At 41.2% G+C, this 24,310-nt stretch overlaps 1 protein-coding gene across 3 annotated transcripts in view; it reads right to left on the bottom strand.

Moving 5' to 3' along the window:
* RASSF3 (Ras association domain family member 3) overlaps nt 1–24,310 on the bottom strand; it is a 242,160-nt gene that overhangs the window by 166,980 nt on the left and 50,870 nt on the right. The window contains exon 1 of one of the 3 annotated variants that reach the window (XM_073620116.1): nt 22,447–22,783. The exons of 1 other annotated variant lie outside the window; for it this stretch is intronic. In XM_073620116.1, the coding sequence (XP_073476217.1) occupies nt 22,447–22,567 (121 nt within the window). In that variant the 5' untranslated portion in view covers nt 22,568–22,783. Of the gene's footprint in view, nt 1–22,104; nt 22,241–22,446; nt 22,784–24,310 lie in introns of those variants that run through there. One more of the 3 variants, XM_073620117.1, reaches the window with a different exon arrangement.

The following is a 24,310-nucleotide window of genomic DNA, read 5'->3' as shown; positions in this document are numbered from 1 at the left end:
TGCCACAGTATAACTGCGGCGGCTGGTCAGCTATTGGTTAAAATGTTACTAAACCTAGGACCCTGCATTCACTATATTTGGTCTCCCACAGTACACAGAAATGCAATAGTTTTAGTAAATATAAACTGCTAAATAACTTTTCTCATCAGCAGTTACAGCAGTCTTGTGACTTCTTTCAGTGTCCAGCAGAGCACTGGTTAAAGCCCGTAGGAAGAGTTTTCGTTCTCCCCTGATTGTCCTATCAAACTCACAAGCAATACAGACCTAACTGAGCATGTGCAGCTTGCCCCCAAGGCTCTGTTACATCCACAGATCGATTGGGGGCAGTGGAAGGAGGGGAGGATCAGAGAAGACAGGATCAAACAGCTTTTACGCAATGCAGAGGATTAACCCCTTAGTTTCCACAGTGACTTTAACAAGCATGCCTTACTGCATATACAGACTGATTTTACTGTTGTGGGTTTAGTGACACTTAACTGTATAGGGTAGGGATATGCAATTAGCGGACCTCCAGCTGTTGCAGAACTACAAGTCCCATGAGACATAGTAAGACTCTGGCAGCCACAAGCATGACACCCAGAGGCAGAAGCATGATGGGAATTGTAGTTTTGCAACAGCTGGAGGTCCACTAATTGCATATCCCTGGTCATAGGGAATAGCTCTTCTGTAGAGCAGTGGTGTGGATGTGTCGAAATGCAGAATAGCCGCATTGTACAGTAGGTCACATAAATGCCTTGATGTTGACAAAACTTTGAAGGGAAACTACCCTTATGCCCTGTACACACGATTGGACATTGAACAAACATTCCGACAACAAAATCCATCGGATTTTTTCCAGACGGATTTTGGGCCAAACTTGTCTTGCACACGGTCACACAAAGTTGTCGGAAAAGCTGATCGTTCTGAATGCGGTGGCGTAAAACACGTACGTCGGGTCTATAAACGGGGCAGTAGGCAATAGCTTTCGTCTCTTAATTTATTCTGAGCATGCGTGGCACTTTGTGCGTCGGATTTGTGTACACGCGATCAGAATGTAAACGATCGGATTTTGTTGTTGAAAAATGTTATATCCTGCTCTCCAACTTTGTATGTGGGAAATTCCGATGGAAAAAGTCGAATGGAGCCCACACACGATCGGAATTTCCGACAACACAATCCGATCGCACATATTCCGTTGGAAAGTCCAACCGTGTGTACAAGGCAGTAGAATTAGGTAAATCAAGAACCACAAGCAGAAATGTTCAAAGCGTAGATGAACAATAAATACGACACCTATAATTAATAGTCATCTGGAATAGGTTATTACAATCAAGACGTTACATGCAAACGCGTGCGTTCAGAAGTGGTCGATCCCTTTAAACTGGTATAAACAGAAGCATTTTAAATGTCAGCTGTTAATGGCACACAATAACATCCACATACATCATATGGTTCTGTGTCGAGCGATTAATTCAAGAGAAAATGACTTTTTTTTCCATTGCCACTTCCAAGAAAAGCCTCAGCTTTCCACCAATTTAAATGCAGAATAACAAAGTCATTCTTGCCTCTTTGTAGTTGTGTTTATACAATCATAATGCAGCCATTTCATCGTTCTCAGTGACTAAACAAAATCTGACGCCGGACGCTCCAATTCATCATTGGGCTTTATACAGCCATGTGGAAAAACCTGTCTAGTAATGACAGTTTTTATTATTTTCGGTCTTCCAGACATTGTTCAGGGATGGTAAGCACATTTAAACTTCCTGCCTAATCTGGACTGGGTAGCCCAATAATAAAAAACATTGATTGACAAGAAAACAGGTAAAACACTCAAATACAGTTGTGTGCTAGTAGTGGCATTTCAAGCTGTGCTTTGTGTTACATAACTGTAATGTGTGGGAGAGTCACATAGGAGAATAATACATGACGTAAAATAGATGATGGTGCTGGGCAGTATGAATCATTCTAGTCTACAATGCGAGAAAACAAAAAAATATTCCTGGCCTATACACAGTGCTGAAGAATCTGGATGCTGGATTTTAGATTTTAAACTTGCAAAGAGTCTGTTATTCTTAGGGCTGGGGAAAAAAAATCGATCTAAATCTTGAATCGAGTTGAGAGGTCAAATCGATTCAAAATTTCAGCAAAATCGATTTATTTTTTTCATCAGGACCGGCGCGGTGTCAGGAGCTGCGGGCGGGAGTTTTTAGGCGAGGCTGTGGCTTCGGCCTAGTCTGCAAGGCCGGACGCCGCGGACTAGGCCGAAGCTGCGGCCTCGCCTAAAAACTCCTGCCTGCAGCTCCTTAGGACCGGCGCGGTGTCCAAAAAAAAAAAAAAACTTGATTCGAATCGTGATTCGAGTTTTTTTTTTTTTTTTTTGAGAAAATCGCCCAGCTCTAGTTATACAAGTGTAAATCCTTAAGATGCTGTTGAATAGTAAAGAGAGATTATGTTTTAAAATACCCAACTCAAGGAAAAAGAAAACCAAAATCTTCTATTGCTCTCAGCCTCCTCCAAATTCCTTTTTTTTTTTTTTTTTTTTTTTTTGCTGCAGTGATCCAACTTCCTGTTAGAGGGTGGCTACGTTGGTCCATCCTTGGTCCCCCTGCATGTAGACCGTAGCCACCCTCTCTTGCTTGTTCCAAAATGGAATAGAGCCTATGGGATTTGTAGTGTGCATAGAGCACAACTAATGCACACTGCTCATTCCAAACAAATGGAAGCGAGGGGAAGTAGGATAAATTCATGAGATCACAGTGGGTGTTACAAGGAAGCAGAAAAAAGGCAGTTAGAAATTATTTCATGATAAATAAATTACAGGGCCGTTAAGTAGTGGATGCATATGGATTATTTTTGAAGAACAAGGAGATCATTAAGTGTCAATTAAAAAGGTAATTTTACCCAAAAATGTATAGTTTAGCTTTTCACAGATACTTTGGAATTGTAGAAAAAAACCTACATTAACCACTTAAGCCCCGGACCATTTGGCTGCCCAAAGACCAGAGCACTTTTTGCGATTCGGCACTACGTCGCTTTAACTGACAATTGTCGTGGTCGTGCAACGTGGCTCCCAAACAAAATGGACGTCCTTTTTTTCCCCACAAATAGAGCTTTCTTTCAGTGGTATTTGATCACCTCTGCTGTTTTTATTTTTTGCACTATAAACAAAAAAATAGCGTCAATTTAAAAAAAAAAAAAAAAAAAATCATTATTTTTTACTTTTTGCTATAATAAATATCCCCCAAAAATATATATAAAAAACATTTTTTTTCCCTCAGTTTAGGCCGATACGTAGTCTTCCACATATTTTTGGTAAAAAAAAAAAAAAAAAAATTGCAATAAGCGTTTATTGATTGGTTTGCGCAAAAGTTATAGCGTCTACAAAATAGGGGATAGTTTTATGGCATTTTTATTAACCGGTTCCCGACCGGCTCCTGTACATTTACGTCGGCAGAATGGCACGGCTGCGCAAAGTAACGTACCCGTACGTTACTTTGAATTTGCCGCCGTGTGCCTGCCGCGATCTCTGTGAGTCGGGTCACGGGTCCCGCGGACTCGATCGCCGTGGGCATACCCGCGATCGCCTCACAGAGAGGACGAACGGGGAGATGCCGTTGTAAACCCGTTCTGCCTAGTGACAAGTGTCACTCGATCTCTGCTCCCTGTCATCGGAGCAGAGATCAGTGACATCACACACACAGCCCATCCCCCTACAGTTAATAATCACTCCCCTAGGACATACTTAACCCCTCACCGCACCCTAGTGGTTAACCCCTTCACTGCCAATGTCATTTATACAGGAATTAATGCATTTTTATAGCACTGATTGCTGTATAAATGACAATGGTCCCAAAAATGTCTGACATGTCCGCCATAACGTCGCAGTCACAATAAAAATCGCTGATCGCCGCCATTACTAGTAAAAAAAAAAATTATTAATCAAAATGCCATAAAACTATCCCCTATTTTGTAAACGCTATAACTTTTGCGCAAACAAATCAAGACACTCTTATTGCGATTTTTTTTTTACCAAAAATATGTAGAAGAAGAATACGGATCGGCCTAAACTGAGGAAAAAAATGTTTTTTTATATATTTTTTGGGGATAATTATTATAGCAAAATGTAAAAAATAATGTGTTTTTTTTCAAAATTGTCGCTCTTATTTTGGTTATGGCGCAAAAAATAAAAAAAAAAAAATCGCAGAGATGATCAAATACCACCAAAAGAAAGCTCTATTTGTGGGAAAAAAAGGACGTCAATTTTGTTTCGGAGCCACGTCGCACGACCGCGCAATTGTCAGTTAAAGCGACGCAGTGCCGAATCGCAAAAAGTGCTCTGGTCAGGAAGGGGGTAAATCCTTCCGGGGCTGAAATGGTTAATATATTTTTTTTACTAGTAATGGCGGCAATCAGCAATTTTTATTGTGACTGCGACATTATGGCGGACAGATCAGACACCTTTGGCGCTATTTTGGGACCATTCACAGTTATACAGCGATCAGTGCAATTAAAAATGCATTGATTACTGTGTAAATGTGACTGGCAGTGAAGGGGTTAACCACTAGGTGGCGCTTTAGGGGTTAAGTGTGTCCTAGGGAGTGATTCTAACTGTGGGGGGGGCTATGTGTGACACGACACTGATCACCGTTCCCGATTACAGGGAACGGTGATCAGTGTCCTGTCACTAGGCAGAATGGGGAAATGCTTGTTTACATCAGCATTTCCCCGTTCTTCCTCTCCGTGAGACGATCGCGGGTATCCCCGCGGACCTAGAGTCTGCGGGACCCGCGATCACAATCACGGAGGTCGTGGCGGGTGCGCGCAAACTGCTTCTTAAAGGGCAATGTACAGGTACGTTAATCTGCCTGTACGTGCCCTTCTGCCAACGTATATCAGTGTGAGCCGGTCGGCAAGCGGTTAAAGAGGTTGTAAACCTCCCTGCATTACTTGTACCTATAGGTAAGCCTAGAATAAGCAAAAAGGCTATTCTAGGTTTATTCCTATAGGTAAGCCTAGAATAAGGCTTACCTATAGGTACTGTAAATCAGTGGTCATCAACCCTGTCCTCAGGGCCCACTAACAGGACAGGGTTGATGACCACCGCTGTAACTATCTCCTAAACGTGTGCTGTTTGGGAGATATTTACTGTATACTGCGTTGATGAGGTCATCGGCGCATGCGCTGAGGAATGGCCGTCCGTGCTGTTACTTCAGGAGCCAGTACCGTGACTGGCGACTCCTGCGCACATGCATGGGAGTGACGCGACGCGGCTCTGGCCAGTCACATACCCAGAGTCCACGGCCCCGGAAGGAGGAGGGGGCAAACATGGATGGGGCCTGCAGCTAGTGGCGGCTGGGGAAGTTTTAGGATGGGGGGAACCTGACCCCGCCCCTCCTTTTTGACCTTTCCCACTTCTCATAAGCCCCCCCCCCCCTTTATAGAATCCACCCATTCCATCCCCTGTATTCCACTAGCTTCCACGCAGAGTGTCAGGAGTATTTAGCTCACTATCAAACGACAGAAAATACAGTCCCAGCATCACAGGACAACCTTAAACTACGTAGAGGGTTATTTTACTGTAAGAGCGGCAAGGATGTGGAATTCCCTTCCACAGGTGGTGGTCTCAGCAGGGAGCATCAATAGTTTCAAAAAACTATTAGATAAGCACCTGAACGACCAGAACATACAGGGATATACAAGGTAATACTGACATAGAATCACACACATAGGTTGGACTTGATGGACCTGTGTCTTTTTTCAACCTTACCTACTATGCAACTATATATAAAAGAGTATACAACCCCACCAGCATCACAGGACAGAGTATACAGCCCCACCAGCATCACAGAACAGGGTATACAGCCCCAACATCACAGGACAGAGTATACAGCCCCAGCATCACAGGACAGAGTATACAGCCCCAGCATCACAGGACAGAGCTGCATGTACCTTCCCCCAATAGGAACAGAAAATGTGGGCTTTTGCCTGGGGCGATGCTACAGCCAGCCAGATTTTTTTTGTAAAAATATTTATTGGATTTTTAAATATAGGTATACTTTATTAAAATAAATTTGATAAAAATAAAAAATAAAATCGATTTAAATAAAAAAACAATTCAATTTTTTTGTTATTATTTTTAAAAATCAATAATTTATATTCACCCTGGTTACTCCTCGGCGGTCCTTCTAAAATGAAGTGCATTTTATTTTAGTAAGAGTCCATTGTACCCTACAACTCCTTTCAGTGTCATACTTCTATACACAAAACCGTGGAATATACATGCTTCAAATTGAACCAAAGGCCATCTAAGAACATCTCAGAACACGCAGTAACATCCAGAAATGAAAGAAAAAAAAGGGTTGACATTAATGCTAGTCATACCAATGGCAGATGTCACACCTCTTCTGTATGATAAAGTGGTAAATGTCTGCATTTTAGAATAGGTTCGGACTAAACGTATCCCTATATACCAGATTAAAAGAACTGCTGAGCTGCAATTTAATACATTTTTGTTTCTGGGTTTCATATCACTTTAAGGACATCAGTAATGTGATCTGATACCATTGGCTCTGTTCCTGCCCAAGTTAAAGTAGTACTAAAGCCATCCCTTTTAACAACAACACATCAGAATGCATACATTTCACACAGATCAACCGATTCACGTTAAGCAACTGCCTCATCCTCCATTTTCCCGTGTGCCACTTCCCTGCACTTGCTGTCAAAAAGCGCGCACTCAACGCATAAATTTTAGTAATCACTGGACTGGAAATATATTTTCAATCAATCATAATGCCCCTGCGTGCCCTGTTGGCGGCTGTGAGGGCACACACGCAAAAAAAAAAAAAAAAAATATTATATATATATAATTCATCAGTTTAGGCCAATATGTATTCTGCTACATATTTTTGGTAAAAAATAAATAAAATCGCAATAAGCGTATATTGATTGGTTAAAGTTATAGCATCTACAAAATTGGGGAAAGATTTAGGAACTTTATTTTTTTTATTGTTTTTACTAGTAATGGTGGGGATCAGCAATTTTTAGCGGGACTGCGACATTGCAGTGGACAAATCTGACCCTAAGTGACACTTTTTGGTGACCAGTGACACCAATACAGCGATCAGTGCTACAAAAATGCACTGATCACTGTATTAATGGCACTGGCAGGGAAGGGGTTAACACCTAATTCATTCAGGTTTAATTAAACTTATATAAAAAGGAGCTATAGTTATGGGTTTAAAGAATTACACAGAACAACCACCAAACATAGGTAGTAATAATAAAAATGTAGACACTAATCCCAAAATGTTAAAGGAGGGCTTTGAACAATCATTTTGAACCATGGAGAAAAACAGTGGAAACTCACAACAAACATGAGATTATAGTGGAACTTCACTCTATCAATCAATATTGACTTTTTTTTTCTCCTTATGCTACTAACATTAGTAAATGATCAGATGGTATATCATATTTACTTACTTTGAACATTTTTTAATTATTTCTATGATTACTTGCCTAGACAAATGAAGTCATACATCCCAGGAGTCCTCAGGAGGGGAAGTGGGGTTTTTTTCAGCAAAGCACACCCTCCTTCCTGCTTGTCTGAGTTAAGGGCAGATAGATTCCAGGAAGTAATTGCTACATGAATCATCTGCCCTTACTCAAAATGGCAGCAGCCAGAAATGCTAGAGGGGCGTTTTTCAAAGTGGTTTCTCAGCAAAATAAAGCATGGACACATGGATGGATGGATTGGGGGGGGGGGGGGGGGGTTGAATATTAGAATGAATTAAAAGAATTAAAGTGGATGTAAACCCAATTTATGAAATTTGAGCTGGCCAGATATATCTGCAGTGTTTTCTTATCTCTCTCCAAAGCCCTAAGTCTGGTGGCTTTCTCCTGCTCAGTTCTTCTGTTATCAGCATGATAACTTCTGACAAGTTCTCCATCAACTGTGATAAAACCAGGCTGAAATTTTGTGTTGGGGAAGGTTGCTATGAATAGATTAGCAGAGAGCTCGCCTTGTCGCAGCACAGCTCTGCAAGTCTCTGCCTATGTGGAGGGGGGGCCTTTCCTTCAATCAGCTGTCTTGGCTGTATGCCAAGAATCCACTCCCAGTGCTGAACAGGAAGAGAAAATCTCTAACATAATGTTTACTTTCTAAAGAATATATAATAAAGCTGAAGACAGCAGATATGCAGGTAAAACTTATGTAGGGAGATTTGTTTCATCTCTGTGTATCATCTGAGGCTGTTCACTTCACTGGGTGTATGTGAGGGTTTACATCCACTTTAAGTAAAGTTTTTGGTTTGTGGTGATAAAATGCAAACTATACTGCATCTGTTTAGTAAAGGAACTGTCCAGTGCATAGAACAGGGTTTCTCAACCTGGGTTCCATGGAACCCTGGGGTTCCTCAAGAGGTTGTTAGGGGTTCCTTGAGCAAGGAGCAATTTCTGCCCCTCAGATATGTTCCCACTTATACCATTGATCTTTTTAGCTATCTATAAGGAAGTAATTCTTCTCAATGACCTCAAGTGTGAGGAACATTCTTCCCACTGACCATCACACTAATGTATCATGCGTTGTAGATATAGTCATTTTTAGCAGAGGTTCCCTCAGACCAGAAAGTTATTTTAAGGGTTCCTCTGTGTTGAAAAGGTTGAGAAAGGCTGGCATAGAATATACCTGTTGAATTAGTGCTTACTCAAGTCTATACTGTAATAACAAGGAGGCTGACATTAGAAATCATGGTATCCACAACTAAAAAGGGGTGTCAGAAGGGAACCAAAACAGAATGTACTAACAGCATTTTTTTTTCTGACTGGGTCACAAGCATTCTACAACTGATTCCCTGCATGCATTTCACCCCTCACTATGGGCTCAACCGCATTCACTACCCAGCCTGCTTAATTGGATTCCACAGATGTATACCCCACAGTTATCATCAGTCAAGGAAACTTCAGAGTCCGGTCACACATTCATCATATGAAAAAGGAAGATAAGCTCATTGCGCAACATTCTTTTAAAAGCACACAGGAGTTTATTAAACGTTGTACTTACAACAAAAACTATAAAATTAGGCTCAAAATGGAAACATTTGTTTGTTCAGCACCCTCCAGGAGTGTTTGGATGTCACCGCTACTCCGTGCCTAGCCTGATGTACGTTTCGTCCAATGGGACTTCTTCTGTGAGGTAGTAAGGGTCAGCGGTGCTCACATCACTTCCTTATATTCAGAGAAGATATCTGTTGCTGAACACTAGGGAGCAGTGCTGCTAGTATTCAAAACCAGCATGAACCACAATCCATACCAATTACAGCCCTTGTTGTGACATGACTGAGGAATCATCCAGAACAGCATGTTACCATGTCACATGGCTGTCACAAGACAAATGAGTAAAAAGCGTGTCTGTCCAAGCAAATCCGGGAGAAACCAGGGTAGGGCTGCCACCTGTCTGGGATTTACCTGCATTTTTTTTTGTAATTAAAAGGTGCTTGAAATGGTGGTAGAATGCACAGTGCCGCTTTGTGTGCAGTTTGGATAGGGTTGGGTTCAGCAGATTGGATTCAGATTTTTGGATGGAGGTCCACTGCTCTACTAACACAGTCCACAGCAATACCGATAGTCAGTGCCCTCTTCGACACCTAAGCATATTTTATGGGTACAAGAATGCTTTTGTTTTATTTAACCATGCCCCATTAAGCACCCCCCCAATGTTGACACGATTTGGCCACGCCTACTGTTCACCACACCGCACTATGTGAGCCTCATTTCTACTCTCCTTGGGGCACCCCAGGTCTTTTACAATCCTATAGTGTATACTACAAATGTGTTCAGGTATGGCTTGAAGAAAAGGTGGCAACCCAAATTCAGGCCTGAGTGACAGGTTCCCTTGACAAGGGCATTCCCCAGCAAACTGATACGTACTCTCTCCTAATTTTCCTTCACACAGACACCCCCCCTCAGTTCAAATGTAGGAGCACTGAGAAATATACAGTATGCTGCAATAATTGAGCTTCAGTGACAACCACCAGGCTTGATCACTGACATGTGACCAGAGTGCTCTCAGAATAGGTAAGTAAAGACATCTTTCCTTTACAAGGTAGTTAGAATAGGCTTAGAATGGAGGTGGGAGCAGGTTTAAGTATAGTTAGTATTTGACTGGACCTCGATTTTAAGATAACCTATCAATTTTCCCTGACCTGAGGAAGGAGAGCATACCCCCAAAACGCATTGGCATGGCAACTGTGTGACTTTCCCACTCTCTTCCACCCTGTATCCTGCTCATATGGGTTTGTGTGTTCTCGAAGAGCAGCGCCGGCTGGACTGGGTGCATGTGCATTAGGATCTGCAGGTCGAGCGTGGTGGTGGATAGCCTTGGATGTGCTGCCAGGATCCGGGCAGCTAGGTTCAACTTCCTCCCCCTTCCCCTGACAGAATCTTGAGGTGGTTTTAGGAATGTGGCCACAGTGGAAACCTTATGTTGTATCTATCTTCACACAATGTGAGTTTGACCATTGTAGTGTTTTTAACTTTACCATATTAAAGCCCAGTTACACTAGGGTGGCTTTGCGCTCTTCTTTTGTATTTTATCAATTTTCCATGAATGGCATGATAACCAATCCAATCTTAGTCCTGGTTGCTTCTTTGAATTTGTAATGCCGCGTACACACGAGCGGACTTTCCGGCAGAAAAGATCCGACGGAACGAATCCGTCGGACATTCCAATCGTGTGTGGGCTTCATCGGACCTTTTCTGTCGAAAAACCTGACGGACCTTAGAAATAGAACATGTTTCAAATCTTTCCGACGGACTTGATTCCCATCGAAAAAAACGTTCATCTGTATGCTAGTCCAACGGACCAAAAACGACGCAAGGGCAGCTATTGGCTACTAGCTATTGAACTTCCTTTTCTAGTCCGGTCATACGTCATCACGTTCGAAACGATCAGACTTTGGTAGGATCGTGTGTAGGCAAGTCCGTTTCGTCAGAACTCCGTTGAAAAGTCCTTCGGAGTTTAGTCCGACGAAAAGTCCGCTCATGTGTACGCAGCATTATTGTTCTTATAAAGGAAGCCCAACTACAGCCAAGAAGCCTGTTTTGTGTTTCATCCAGTAATTAAACCAATAGTAAAATGTTACCAGTGATTACACATTAAAAAAAAAAAAAAAAACACAAACAAATGATCTTGTCAGATCTGTGCAGTACTCCAGAAAACCAAGGATTTCAACTTTCATTACTGTTCTGGAAATTTTATAGATAGGCAACACCTATCCTCATATTGATTAGTACACTCTGTACATGTGTGTTTCACAAGACAGAGCAAGTGGTTATATATATTGCTATTAACTGTGTACCATTGTCTGCACCCTCATCAACTGTAGTTGAAACTTTTTCAACTTTGCCATCCATATTCTTCTGAGCTCTGTAGTTCCTCTGTAATAGGCTGCTGAACTTGCTGAAAAAACATTATTGCCTGCTGACTGCCTGTTTGTAAGACCGCTGGCTTCTATCCCTCTCCTAATCTCAGCCAACAGTCTGACCAGTGTTGCCAAACGCCCGTAGATTTACAGGAAGCCTGTAAATTTAACCCCTTTTTCGGGCTGCCAGTTAAAGTCCGTTATGGGCATCGGTGCGCGTAAAAAAGATGGCCGTGAGCCGACCATGGAACTGCGCATGCGCTGTTCCGAAGTCAGCCGGGTCCGGGAAAGCTCGTACGCGTTTGGCCGTGCGGCACATGGGTAGTAACGTAATGGCGTCACCCGGCGCCATTTTTGAATTAGACGGTCAAGACCACGGCGGCCGCCGGCTTGTGCAGTGCACTCGCCATATGCAGAGGAGCCGAGCAGGGGTGAGGAGGGGGAGGAGAGTGAAACAGGGGACAGAGACTGCCCTCACCTGTGGAGAGGTGAAAGGGGCACAGGAGGAGGACACAGCACACTGATGATGTGGAGACGTAATATGATGGTGGACAGAGGAGGAGGCTACTGTGAGGGAGTGAGGAGGACACTATCTTGGCCGCAGCCTCTGTCCACCTCCTGTAGTATGTCAACAGCCTTTGTCCACCTCCTATATCATGTCTGCAGCCTCTGACCATCTCTTGTCTTTTGTCATGTCTGTAGTCTTTGAGGGGGATCCTAAAAAAGGAGTCAAGAGTGGGATCGCCGCCAGGATGGGGGTTACGGGAAGAGACAGACATGTGTGGAATGTGGAGAGGAGACTATAGAATAAAACCAGAGCCGCCAAGCTGGAGCTGTCTAACTGAGATCCCCGCTGTGTCATACAAGTGATTTCTGATAATGATCCCGCTTTACACTGGTGGTCCCTGACATGGTGGTCCCTGACATGCGGTACTGGTAGTCTCTGACATGGTGGTCCCTGACATGCGGTACTGGTGGTCCCTGACATGGTGGTCCCTGACAAGCGGCACTCGTGGTCCCTGACATGCGGCACGGGTGGTCCCTGACATGGTGGTCCCTGACATTTGGCACTAGTGGTCCCGGACATGTGGCACTGTTGGACAATGATAATCTGCACTGGTTTGCATTTATATTAAATGCATTACATTTATTAATGTAAATTTATTAAATGCATTTAATTAATATGCATTTATATTCAAATGCGTTGAATGCATAAAGGTGTAAAAAGGTGTAAAACCTTGAGGGTTTACAACCCCTTTAATGCGATTTAAAAAGTAGTTCAGCCATTCTGAAGTCATAGGTCTTCCATTTTATGTAGAATTATCTGTGTTTAACTATGCTGATAAGTCAGTATGTCCACAATAACATTCTGGCCACAGGAGTGTACAGCCAATTACTCAGTAAATATTTATTATCAATTATTTGTTTTTCACAATGAAAAGTCATTTTTGTAATATAGCCGCTTTCGACTATTATATTCTCCACAATGGAGTTTGCCTCTTTGACCGGAACTACCTTTACCTAAGCATATGGAGGTTACAGGTTAAAAAGGTGATAACAGGTATGATTAGCAATCAAAACATTGATCAAAAGAGGGGGGGAATTTGTATTCTTTTTTGTATGTTTGTCTATGTATTGCACTCGTGCACACAGCACTAATAATGTTTTCATTACATGTTTGCATTCTTTTGAGTCCTGATTAGAATTATGCAGCGTACACACGGTCGGACTTTCCGACCAGACTTGTCCGACAGACCAAATCTGGCGGACAATCCGATCATGTGTGGGCTTCACCAGACCTTCAACGGACTTTTCCAGTCACAAATCTGAGGAAATTTAGATTTGGAACATGCTTCAAATCTTTACGTTGTAACTCCGCCAGACCCAGAAATCCGCTCGTCTGTATGCTAGTCCAACGGACAAAAACCCACGCTAGGGCAGCTATTGGCTACTGGCTATCAACTTCCTTATTTTAGTCTGGTGTACGTCATCACGTACAAATCCGTCAGACTTTGGTGTGATTGTGTGTAGGCAAGTCCGGTCGTTAAAAAGTCAAATCGGAAGTCCGTCAAAAGTCCGTCGAAAGTCCGCTGGAAAGTCTGCTGGACCAATCCGGTCGAAAAGTCCGCCAGGGTGTACACAGCCTTAGCCTGCCTATGTTATGCCCCTTGTTACCATAAAAGTACAATTTAAATATTAATGTTATACCTACGTAATCAGGTGTATAAAAACCTTCAATTGTGTCAAATAAAACAGAGCAGTTATTTTGGAAAGATGCTGTATCTTGTGTGTCTGTTATTAATCCACTAATCAATATGAGGATAGGAGTTGCCCATCTATAAAATTTCCAGAACAGTTACATGATGATTTCCAATTAATTACTGCGATCTACTGCTTTTTCATTGCCCTACTAAATATTGTAGTTTAATTGAGGAGCAAACTGTATATTTGATGTTTTAATTTGAGCCCCATTACAGTGGCAGAACAAGTGGCATAGCAATCCATGCATTCACCCCACCCCAGTGTACGGTCCAGTTTCAGATACCCCCAACCCTTCCCTATCATCTATTCCTCCAAGAATCCTAGCAGCGTGTGTTTATCCATTTAAAATCATGCTGAGACTGAACAGATCAACAGAAAAAAGGATTTACTCAGATTTGCAGTTTATAATTGCAACTGAAAAATACATCTAAAAAGGTTAAAATTCTGTGATTCACAGTAAAGACCTATGTGAGTCAACAATACAGCAACCCAAGCACAATCCACAGTCCATTCTGAAAACCTGTTTGTACTTTCAACCATGCCCGAAATCCACTTATGCCTTTTTTGCTGAAAAATATGATTATAATACAATGTCTACAGAAGGTTTCATTTTAAAAAATAAAAAGGTATAAAAAATATAAAAAAGGAATTAGGAAACATAAAAGCAAGTTAGCAACAACTGATAATAATTCACCACTAACCAAACACTGCCATGAAGCGCAAGGAACTCTCCAAACAAGTAAAGGACAATGTTGTTGAGCAGTACAAGTCAAGGTTAGGTTATACAAAAAATATCCAAATCTTTGATGAACCCTAGGAGCACCATCAAATCTATCATAACCAAATGGAAAGAACATGGCACAACAGCAAACCTGCCAAGAGACGGCCGCACACCAAAACTCACGGACCAGGCAAGGAGGGCATTAATCAGAGAGGCAGCACAGAGACCTAAGGTAACCTTGGAGGAGATGTAGAGTTCCACAGCAGAGACTGGAGTATTTGTACATAGGATGACAATAAGCCGTACACTCCATAGAGTTGGGCTTTATGGCAGAGTGGCCAGAAGAAAGCCATTACTTTCAGCAAAAAACAAAATGGCACGTTTTGCGTTTGCGAAAAGGCATGTGAGGGATGCCAAAATTTATGGAGGAAGGTGCTCTGGTCTGATGAGACTAGAATTGAACTTTTTGGCCATCAAAGAAAATGCTATGTCTGGCGCAAACCCAACACATCACATCATCGAAAGAACACCATCCCCACAGTGAAACATGGTGGTGGCATCATGCTGTGGGGATGTTTTTCAGCAGTCGGGACTGGGAAACTGGTCAGGGTTGAGGGAAAGATGGATGGTGCTAAATACAGGGATATTCTTGAGCAAAACCTGTACCACTCTGTGTTTGATTTGAGGCTAGGACGGAGGATCACCTTCCAGCAGGACAATGACCCCAAACACACTGCTAAAGCAACAATTGAGTGGTTTAAGGGGAAACATGTAAGTGTGTTGGAATGGCCTAGTCAAAGCCCAGACCTCAATCCAATAGAAAATCTGTGGTCAGACTTAAAGATTGCTGTTCACAAATTCACAAGCGCAAACCATCCAACTTGAAGGAGCTGGAGCAGTTTTGCAAAGAGGAATGGGCAAAAATCCCAGTGGTAAGATGTGGCAAGCTCATAGAGACTTATCCAAAGCAACTTGGAGCTGTGATAGCTGCAAAAAGTGGCTCTACAAAAGTATTGACTTTAGGGGGGTGAATAGTTATGCACAAAATATTAATAGCTGTAATGGTGTACTGTGGAAAAAGTACACTCTTGGCATCAAAAGCTGTTATTGCCTCCATCAGCAGAAATTAATTCTTGTTGGCATTTTGTAACTGCCTACCAGTCTAGGACAATTTTACTAATTTCTCCATGCAAAAACCCTTCAGTTGCAAGAGGTTTGTGGGTCTCCTTAAATATACTACGTGCAATACACCCATCGCACATGTTTCTGAAAAATGCATAGAGTAAGCAAAAGCTGTAGCAACTACCAGCTGGAGGCTGGTAACATCATAGGTCAAAACATATCAGCAGCACACCATGGATATTTATGATCATGTCTAAATGTTTATTAAGCTCATTGCTCACAATGGTAAGGTACGTTTTGGGGCCACGATGACTCGCTGATCAGCTCCCGCTGTGTAAAATCACAGTGGCAGCGAGCCGCCAGCGGCGTGTGCTCACAACCAAAACCCAGAAGTGTAGAATCACATATTATTTATTTATTTATATATATATATATATATATATATATATATATATATATATATATATATATATATATATATATATATATATATATATATATATATATATATATACACATACACACATACACACATACACACACACACACACACACACACACACATAGTTCTGTGTATTTGCCCCCTTCCTGATTTTTCTATTTTTTTTGCATATTTGTCACACTTAAATGATTCAGATCATCAAACAAATTATAATATTACACATAGATAAGTAAATACAAAATGCAGTTTTTTAAATGATAATTTCATTTATTAGGGGAAAAAAGCTGTCCAAACCTGCCTGGCCCTATGTGAAAAAGTAATTGCCCCCCCCCCCCCCCCCCCCCCCCCTTTGCTAAATCATGGATAAACTGTAATTAATCAAATATTTTGGAAAGCCAAGTTAAGTTTCACTTACCACACCCAGGTCTGATTACTACCAGACCTGTAGAATCAAGAAATCACTTAAATAGAAGCTGTCTGACAAAGAGAAGCATGCTAAGAGATCTAAAAAAGCAACACATCATCCCATGATCTAAAGAAATTCAAGAACAGATGAGAAACAAAGTGGTTGACATGTATCAGTCTGGAAAGGGTTACAAAGCCATTTCTTTGGGACTCCAGTGAACCACGGTGAGAGCCGATATCCACAAATGGAGAAAACTTGGAATAGTGGTGAACCTTCCCAGAAATGGCCGGCCAACTAAAATGACTCCAAGATTACTCCAAGAGCACAATTCATCCAGGCGGTCAAAAAAGAACCCAGAATAACATTTAAAGAACTGCAGGTCTCACGTTCCTCAGGTAAGATCAGTGTTCATGATTTAACAATAAGAAAGAAACTGGGCAAAAATGGCGTCCATGGGAGAGTTCCAAGGCCAAAGCCACTGCTGACCAAAAAGAACACACAGGCTCCTCTCACATTTACCAAAAAAATCTTGATTATCCCCAAGACTTTTGGGCAAATATTCTGTAGACTGATGGGACAAAAGTTGAACTTTTTTGGAAGGTGTGCGTCCTGTTACATCTGATGTAAAACTAACACAGCATTTTATAAAAAGAAAATCATACCAACAGTCACACATGGGGGTGGTAGTGTGATGGTCAGGGGCTGCTTTGCAGCTTCAGGACCTGGACGACTTGCCGTCATTGAGGGAACCATGAATTCTGAGCTCTACCATAAAATCCTGAAGGAGAATGTCTGGCCATCAGTTCCAGACCTCAAGATCAAGTGCACTTGGGTTATGCAGGACAGTGATCAGAAAACACACCAGCAAGTCCACCTCTGAATGGCTCGAAAAAAACAAAAAAATTAAGGTTTTGGAGTGGCTTAGTCAAAGTCTGGACTTAAATCCGATTGAGATGCTGTGGCATGACCTTAAACAGGCCGTTCATGCTGGAAAACCCTCTGTTATTGACCTATTTTTACCCTCTTTTCACATCTTAAAGCGGTATTAAACTGAAAACCAAAAATGTAATATACAGTATACCAATCCTTAGATGTGGTGTCTGCATTCTTTTTTTTTTTTTATTTTTTTTTTTCCCTTTGTTTTCAACAATGATAACAACCCCCTAGTATTGGGAGTGCCACCACTCTGGATGAAGGAGCACAGGGGCACCTTTGGAAAGTAGCATAGTCAGTTGGGGGTGGGGGGGTACTAGCACAGGGTTCCTCAAACTTTTTAAACAGGGGGCCAGTTCACAGTCCCTGTTGGGGGGCCAGACTATAGTTTGAAAAAAATATGAACACATCTTATTTGTAGTGCAAAAAAAAAATACAATGTTTAAAATAAAGAACTATTTTAAATCAACAAACTTATTTAGTATTTCACAGAATACCTTCATCACAGACACCCCCCCCCCCTTTACAGACTCCTCTCCATCACAGAGCCCCCCCCCCCCCCCCATCACAGACTCCTCTCCATCATAGAGCCCTCCCCCCATCATAAAGCCCCCCATTACAGATACAACTTCACAGACTCCCCCCATTTACAAAGCCCCCCATCATAGATCCCCCCCATCACAGAGCCCTCCAGCGGTATTACACTGCCCCATGAGATTGCAGCACTCCACCTCCCCTCTGCTACCTTAATCACACAAGATGCAAAGCATGACCGGTCCGGACAAAGGGCAGGACTTTTCAAGTGAAAAGCAGGTCAATGATTGGTTACTCGGCAGCGGGGCGGTCCCAGCAATCACCCGCTTCTTAACTCCATAAGTCCCACCCTTTGTCTGGACCTGTCATATTTCTCTTCTTGTGTGATTAAGGTAGAAGAGGGGAAGGGGGAGTGCTGCGATCTCATGGACGGGGCAGTCCACAGGCTGGGTAAATCAGCCTGGCGGGCCGCATCCGGCCCTCAGGCCGTAGTTTGAGGACCCCTGTACTAGCAGATTAAAATACACTAACAAAATTGAAGCCAAACTCCAACTCACACTTATAAGCAGTTACAGCAAATGTTTTTTTTCTTTGGGGATAAATAGTTTACATAAATAAAATCTGATCATTCTAAGCACCCCTGCCAGTGTTAAATAGTTTGTCTCATGCCTGCAATTGTGTAACTGCTACCTCTGCAAGAGAGCTTGTTCTTTGGAAAAAACAAAAACGACTTTCTGGTCAGATCACCAGGTGAAAATAAAAAGAAAGAAAGCCTATAAAAAAATTAAAAAAAAAAAAAAAACGATGCAGATATAAGATCTAAGAATTAGTAATTAGCTGCAATATAAATAACATTTGCTTTTTGGTTAAATACTGCTTTAACATTCTCTTTCAACATTTCAAAATATAAGCTGGCAAGCAACAGAAACATTCGCTTTCAACATTGGAATATGCAAGTTGGCAATTTACATAAACATTCCCTTTCAGCATTTTAAATGATCAGATAAGAAAATGCTATTTACATTTACATGGCAATTCTATTAAAAGAATGACAGTCTGATGTAATATCCTTGCTGTACTATTTAATGAAATTCATTATTTGTACATTCTTTCTTTGAAAAATCTGAAATAAAAATTGAGAAAAGAAAAAAAAAAAAAAAAATGACAGTCCAATATTTGGTGGAACGTATTTCGAAGAGGAAAATTATCCTCATATATCATAGTGGCCCCAACAACAAGATCTCTGAACTATGTATGAACTACAATGCATTCTCACTCTCACCAGAGTTCTCCAACCATTCATTTATTTTACATTACATAGAATACAGCAGAAGTATTAAGATACTGACACATGGGGGGTAGATTTACTAAAACTGGTGCACTCAGAATCTGGTGCAGCTGTGCATGGTAGCCAATCAGCTTTGTTCAATTGGGCTTTGGCACTAAAACCTGGAAGCGGATTGGTTTCTATGCAGAAGTGAGCCTGATTTTGCACTCTCAGGCTTTAGTAAATAACCCCCATGGCTTTGTAATGGCCTCAGTGAAGAAACAGAGGGGAAATTCTAGAGGAGATCTCAACTCAGAAATCCAGAGACATACAAAGCCATTTGGGAAATTAAATCTACTTCCATCTGCCTGAACCTTAAACATTAATTTTAGGTGGACATGGTAAGTTTAAAAAAATGTTTGGTATTAAAAGCACCATCTTCTGTGGTGCAGTACATTGGCTATAAATTGGAAAAAACAACAAACCAGGACCAATACAGTAAAACCTTGCATTGCGAGCATAATTCATTCCAGAAACATGCTTGTAATCCAAAGTACTTGTATATCAAAGCTAATTTCCCCATAAGAAATAATAGAAACTCAAATGATTCGTTCCACAACCATTTATACATACCATATATACTGGAGTATAAGCTGAGTTTTTCAGCACATTTTTTTGTGCTGAAAATGCCCCCCTCGGCTTATACCTGAGTCAAAGTACTTTTCTGCAGCAGAGAATGACATTTTCCGAAAAGACTTTGGGGCCCCGTATCTCGGGGCCACTTGGTGCTAGGAACCCCAAATATGGTGTGCAAACCCAGTGGAACTGGCACTACAACATATCCAAAGCTGGGGTTCCTAAAATGTCATTCTCTGCTGCAGAAAATTGCTTGCAATTTTCCGAACCACATTTGGGGCCCCGTATCTTGGGGCCACTTGGTGCTAGGAACCCTAGCTTTGGATATATTGTAGTGCCAGTTCCACTGGGTTTGCACACCAAATATAGGGTTCCTAGCACCAATTGACCCCGAGATACAGTGCCTCAAATTTGGTCAACTGTGTCCATCTGCAGCAATTTCATTGTGGCTGCAGCTAGGGGGCATCTAGGAACCCTTAATTACCGAGTTTTAAGTTCAGGGGACCTATGGCTGCAAATTGGCACAGTGAGGCATGCAAATGTGCATAGTGAGGCTACAAATGGGCATTGCTGACCCTCTTTTCCACTTACAGTAGCTGCGCATTTCTCACCCTAGGCTTATACTCAAGTCAATAAGATTTCCCAGTTTTTTATGGTAAAATTAGGTGCCTCGGCTTATATTCGGGTCAGCTTATACGCAAGTATATACGGTAAGTCCTTCGGTCTATAGTCCATATAAAAAGATTATAGCAATGTGATGGGTTGTGTGACTATAAAATGTAAATCCTCACATGGAAGCCTCCACAAAGGGATTAGAAGCAAAAATCCAGCAGGAGCTACAGAGTATAAAAGAGAATAGAGGCGCTCTAAGTGTAGCAATATGTTGCTAAATGTTGTACCTTAATTAAATGTAACCATATTGCTACGCTGAGTATAAAAGAGAAGAGAGGCGCCTCTAAGTGTAGCAATATGGTTACATTTAATGAAGGTACAACATTTAGCAACATATTGCTACACTTAGAGGCGCCTCTCTTCTCTTTTATACTCAGTGTAGCAATATGGTTACATTTAATTAAGGTACAACATTTAGCAACATATTGCTACACTTAGAGGCGCCTCTCTTCTCTTTTATACTCAGTTGTGACATGACGCTACTTGTATATCAAGTCAAAATTTATTAAAAAATGTTGCTCGTCTTGCAAAACGCTCTCAAACCAAGGTTTTACTTTATTCTAACAAGTACATATAGCTAGATAACAAGCATATTCTGTAAAAACGAAGAAAGAGTAAATCCTGCCCAAATGAGCTTACAATCTAGAGGGATACAGGCTAACAGGTAAGCTCAAGATAAAGGTTACCGTTTACATCATATTCCAATATCAATAAATAAGAACACCTTAGGCCGGGCTATAGGTTTACCTATAAAGGTGTATTTCAATGATCCACTGTACAGTTACATAAAAACTCAGTTTTCCCATTTACTTTCTACAATTGCATAAAGATTTGAACATTGTAAAATATGAATGTTAATACAAAACATTAGGCAGGTGATCGTAATGCTGGCCATACACTATATGAAAAAAAACGGCCAAAATTCGGTCATTTGGCCAGTTTGTTCGTTTTTCGGCCAGTTAATGGGCACAAAATCTATAATCGTTGGGACGTTTTTGAGCTGAAAAAACAAGTTTGGAAATTTTCTGCCGAACAAACGATAATTTGAAAGGTTAATGTGTTTCCCGTCTGAACTGTTTGCACTAGGTAGGTATATATATATATATATATATATATATATATATATATATATATATATATATATATATATATATAAAAATTATTTTTAAAATGGATTCATTTATGTCCACTGAACGATTTATCGGTCACTACATGGTGGCACTATCGTTTGCTCTCACGGCTGAATGTCTGTTTTTCGAAAATGGGATTTGGACGATTTTTCGTATAGTGTATAGCCAGCATAAGGATTAATGCAAAAGGAAGGAAAAATTAATAAAGAAGGAAGAAAATATTGTGCATGATGCTTTACAATAGATTGTAGAATCAGACATACATACATGTCATTTTACATAGGTCTACACTTTCACCAGCCTTTTATCAGAACGCTTCATTCCAAGCACCACTGCTGTCCTTATAAGACAACACATGAAGCTTCCACTGTATTAGATGTCATTGCTTTAATGGTCCTGCTGCAGTGTAATGTATATTTTATCCTAGAGCTTAGACTCTAAGCCCCCAGTAAAATATAAAATGCAGCATCTTAAATAAAACATGCTGTCCTATAAAAAGAAATGCTAAAATGGGTCAATGAAAATCTGTAGAAATAGCGTCATTTTTCTTTTTTTCTTTGCATGCAATGAGGCAAGCAGTTACCTTTCATGATTGGAGTGCTGCATAGCGTGCTGCAGACATGATCGTGATCGGCAGCACTGGTGATAGACTGAAATGAATCCATTCCATCCCCTAGCAGATATACAGCTGGGTGCAGAAATCTCCTGGCTCCATTGTGTGCATGTCTCTGCAATGCACTGTGCTGCAGGCCCACATCGCACTACAGACAGTCTAACCCTTTCACTGCCTACAGCGCTGCACAGGCACAAAAAAAAACATTACCTCCTCCAACATGCTATATTGGATGGAAAATATGCTATATACACATTTCAGCTCAATAAAAATGATGAATAAAAAAAAAAAAAAAAGATCAGGTGACCTTACCTGAAGCTCTCCAGAGAAGCTTTAATTTCCGACCCCTGGCGATTCTCAGCGATTTGGGGAACCAGAAAAAGAGACGAGCTATTCTCCTGATTGTTTTGCCGAGCTCATGTCTGACAGCCATGGCTGGTCGTTGCTATGGGCACATGTTGACGATCAGTGGAGTATGCAGGAGGCATGATCGAGCAGACCCCTGCACATCGGTGTGTGACATGCTTGCTGTGAGCCGAGCCTCAGCCAGCATGTCTCAGGACCACCTGTTGCCCGGCATCCTCCTCTCTCTGTCTGCCAGTCAGCTGGTTCCTCCCAGACCTCTCCTCTTCTGGAGCAGAAGGATGTATTAATAGTGCACCAAAGGACCGCAGACGTGCTCCTGAAAATCCACGTCTGGGGGGATCACTTTCACTTGTATCACACAAAAATAACATCATTCATAAAAATATATTCCGCTATTCACGGATTGGCTTCCCAAACCTAAAAATAAATTAAATACAATGTACATGCCTGTGGCAGCAAAAACCCTCACTAAAATATCCTAGGAGTTAAACAATATTCTTACTATTGCATATTGCTCAGTTTTCACCTTTTTAAATTTTTTTTACTATTGCATATTGCTCAGTTTTCACCTTTTAAAAAAATATTTTTACTATTGCATTTTGCTCAGTTTTCACCTTTTAAAAAAAATATTTTCACTATTGCATATTGCTCAGTTTTCACCTTTTTAAAAAAAATATTTTTACTATTGCATATTGCTCAGTTTTCACCTTTTAAAAAAAATATTTTTACTATTGCATATTGCTCAGTTTTCACCCCCTAAAAAAATATGTTGCATATTGTTCATTTTTTTACCTCCTAAAATTTGTATAACTTATATTTGATCTGCATACACAATACTGTACAGTTTTTTTAAACTCAGAAAAAGTAAATACTTTAGTTTGACACTTTTTCTTGGGTCCAATATGGTGCTGGTTGTAAAAGCTTATTTTATATTTTTCTGCTCTCTAAAGCCCAATTCCGAGCACAGCAAAAAAAAAAATTAATTAAAAATCCCCTTGCAGCGATGCACCTCAAAATTAGTTTTTTGCTCCCTTTTGGTCTGTTATAAACCCCAGTGAAAGGGTTTTCATTTATCTGTTCAGCAGGATTACCAGGTAACAATAAAGGAAGAAAAAACATTTAAAAAAAGAAAACTATTGCAGCCACCACATCAAAGGACTGGTAAGCTGCAATGCTGTCAAATTTTGTTCATGGGTTTACAAAAACCCAAGGCCATACACAGAGCAAATTTCTTTCCTGCAACCATTGGTTGGAGAAAATAAATGCACTAGGTTCCCCCATCAACACAGGCAGTGCTAATGCAGGAATCCCTCCTGCCGGGCCATTGTCTTCTCCCAGTGGGGGGAGCCGTCCCCGCTGGGAGAAGACAGTGATTATTGCTGGCAGCAATAGCAGCCACTAGTGATAATCGCAAGAGAATTCGGCAGGCTGGTTGTACCCAAATTGACCGATCAATCAACTTGGTGCATTCAGCCTGCCCATTAACGGTTCAAATCCGGTTCCTGCTGAACTGGCTGAGATTTGAACTGTGTATGGCTGGCCTAACTTGACGTTTAATGTCCCTTTAAACAGTGTCTTTAGCCTCCTTTCACACTTGTGCGACTTTTGCTGCGACTTTGGACATCAGCGTCACATGACAAGTGGTACTCCATGATTCCTAATAATAACCATTCATATCTGTGTGACTTCAAGTCACACCAACTTAAAAGTAGTCCCTGTACTACTTTGGTCCGACTTTGATGCGACTTGAAGTCCATAGACCTCAAGATTACACAGGTATTCCCTGAAGTTGCGCCGCAAAGTTGCGCCG

Source organism: Aquarana catesbeiana, linkage group LG03 (genome assembly GCF_042186555.1).
Source record: "Aquarana catesbeiana isolate 2022-GZ linkage group LG03, ASM4218655v1, whole genome shotgun sequence".
NCBI classification, from domain to species: Eukaryota; Metazoa; Chordata; class Amphibia; order Anura; family Ranidae; genus Aquarana; species Aquarana catesbeiana.
The sequence above is the reverse complement of the archived record's forward strand: the minus strand, read 5'-3'. Positions and strand labels throughout refer to the sequence as shown.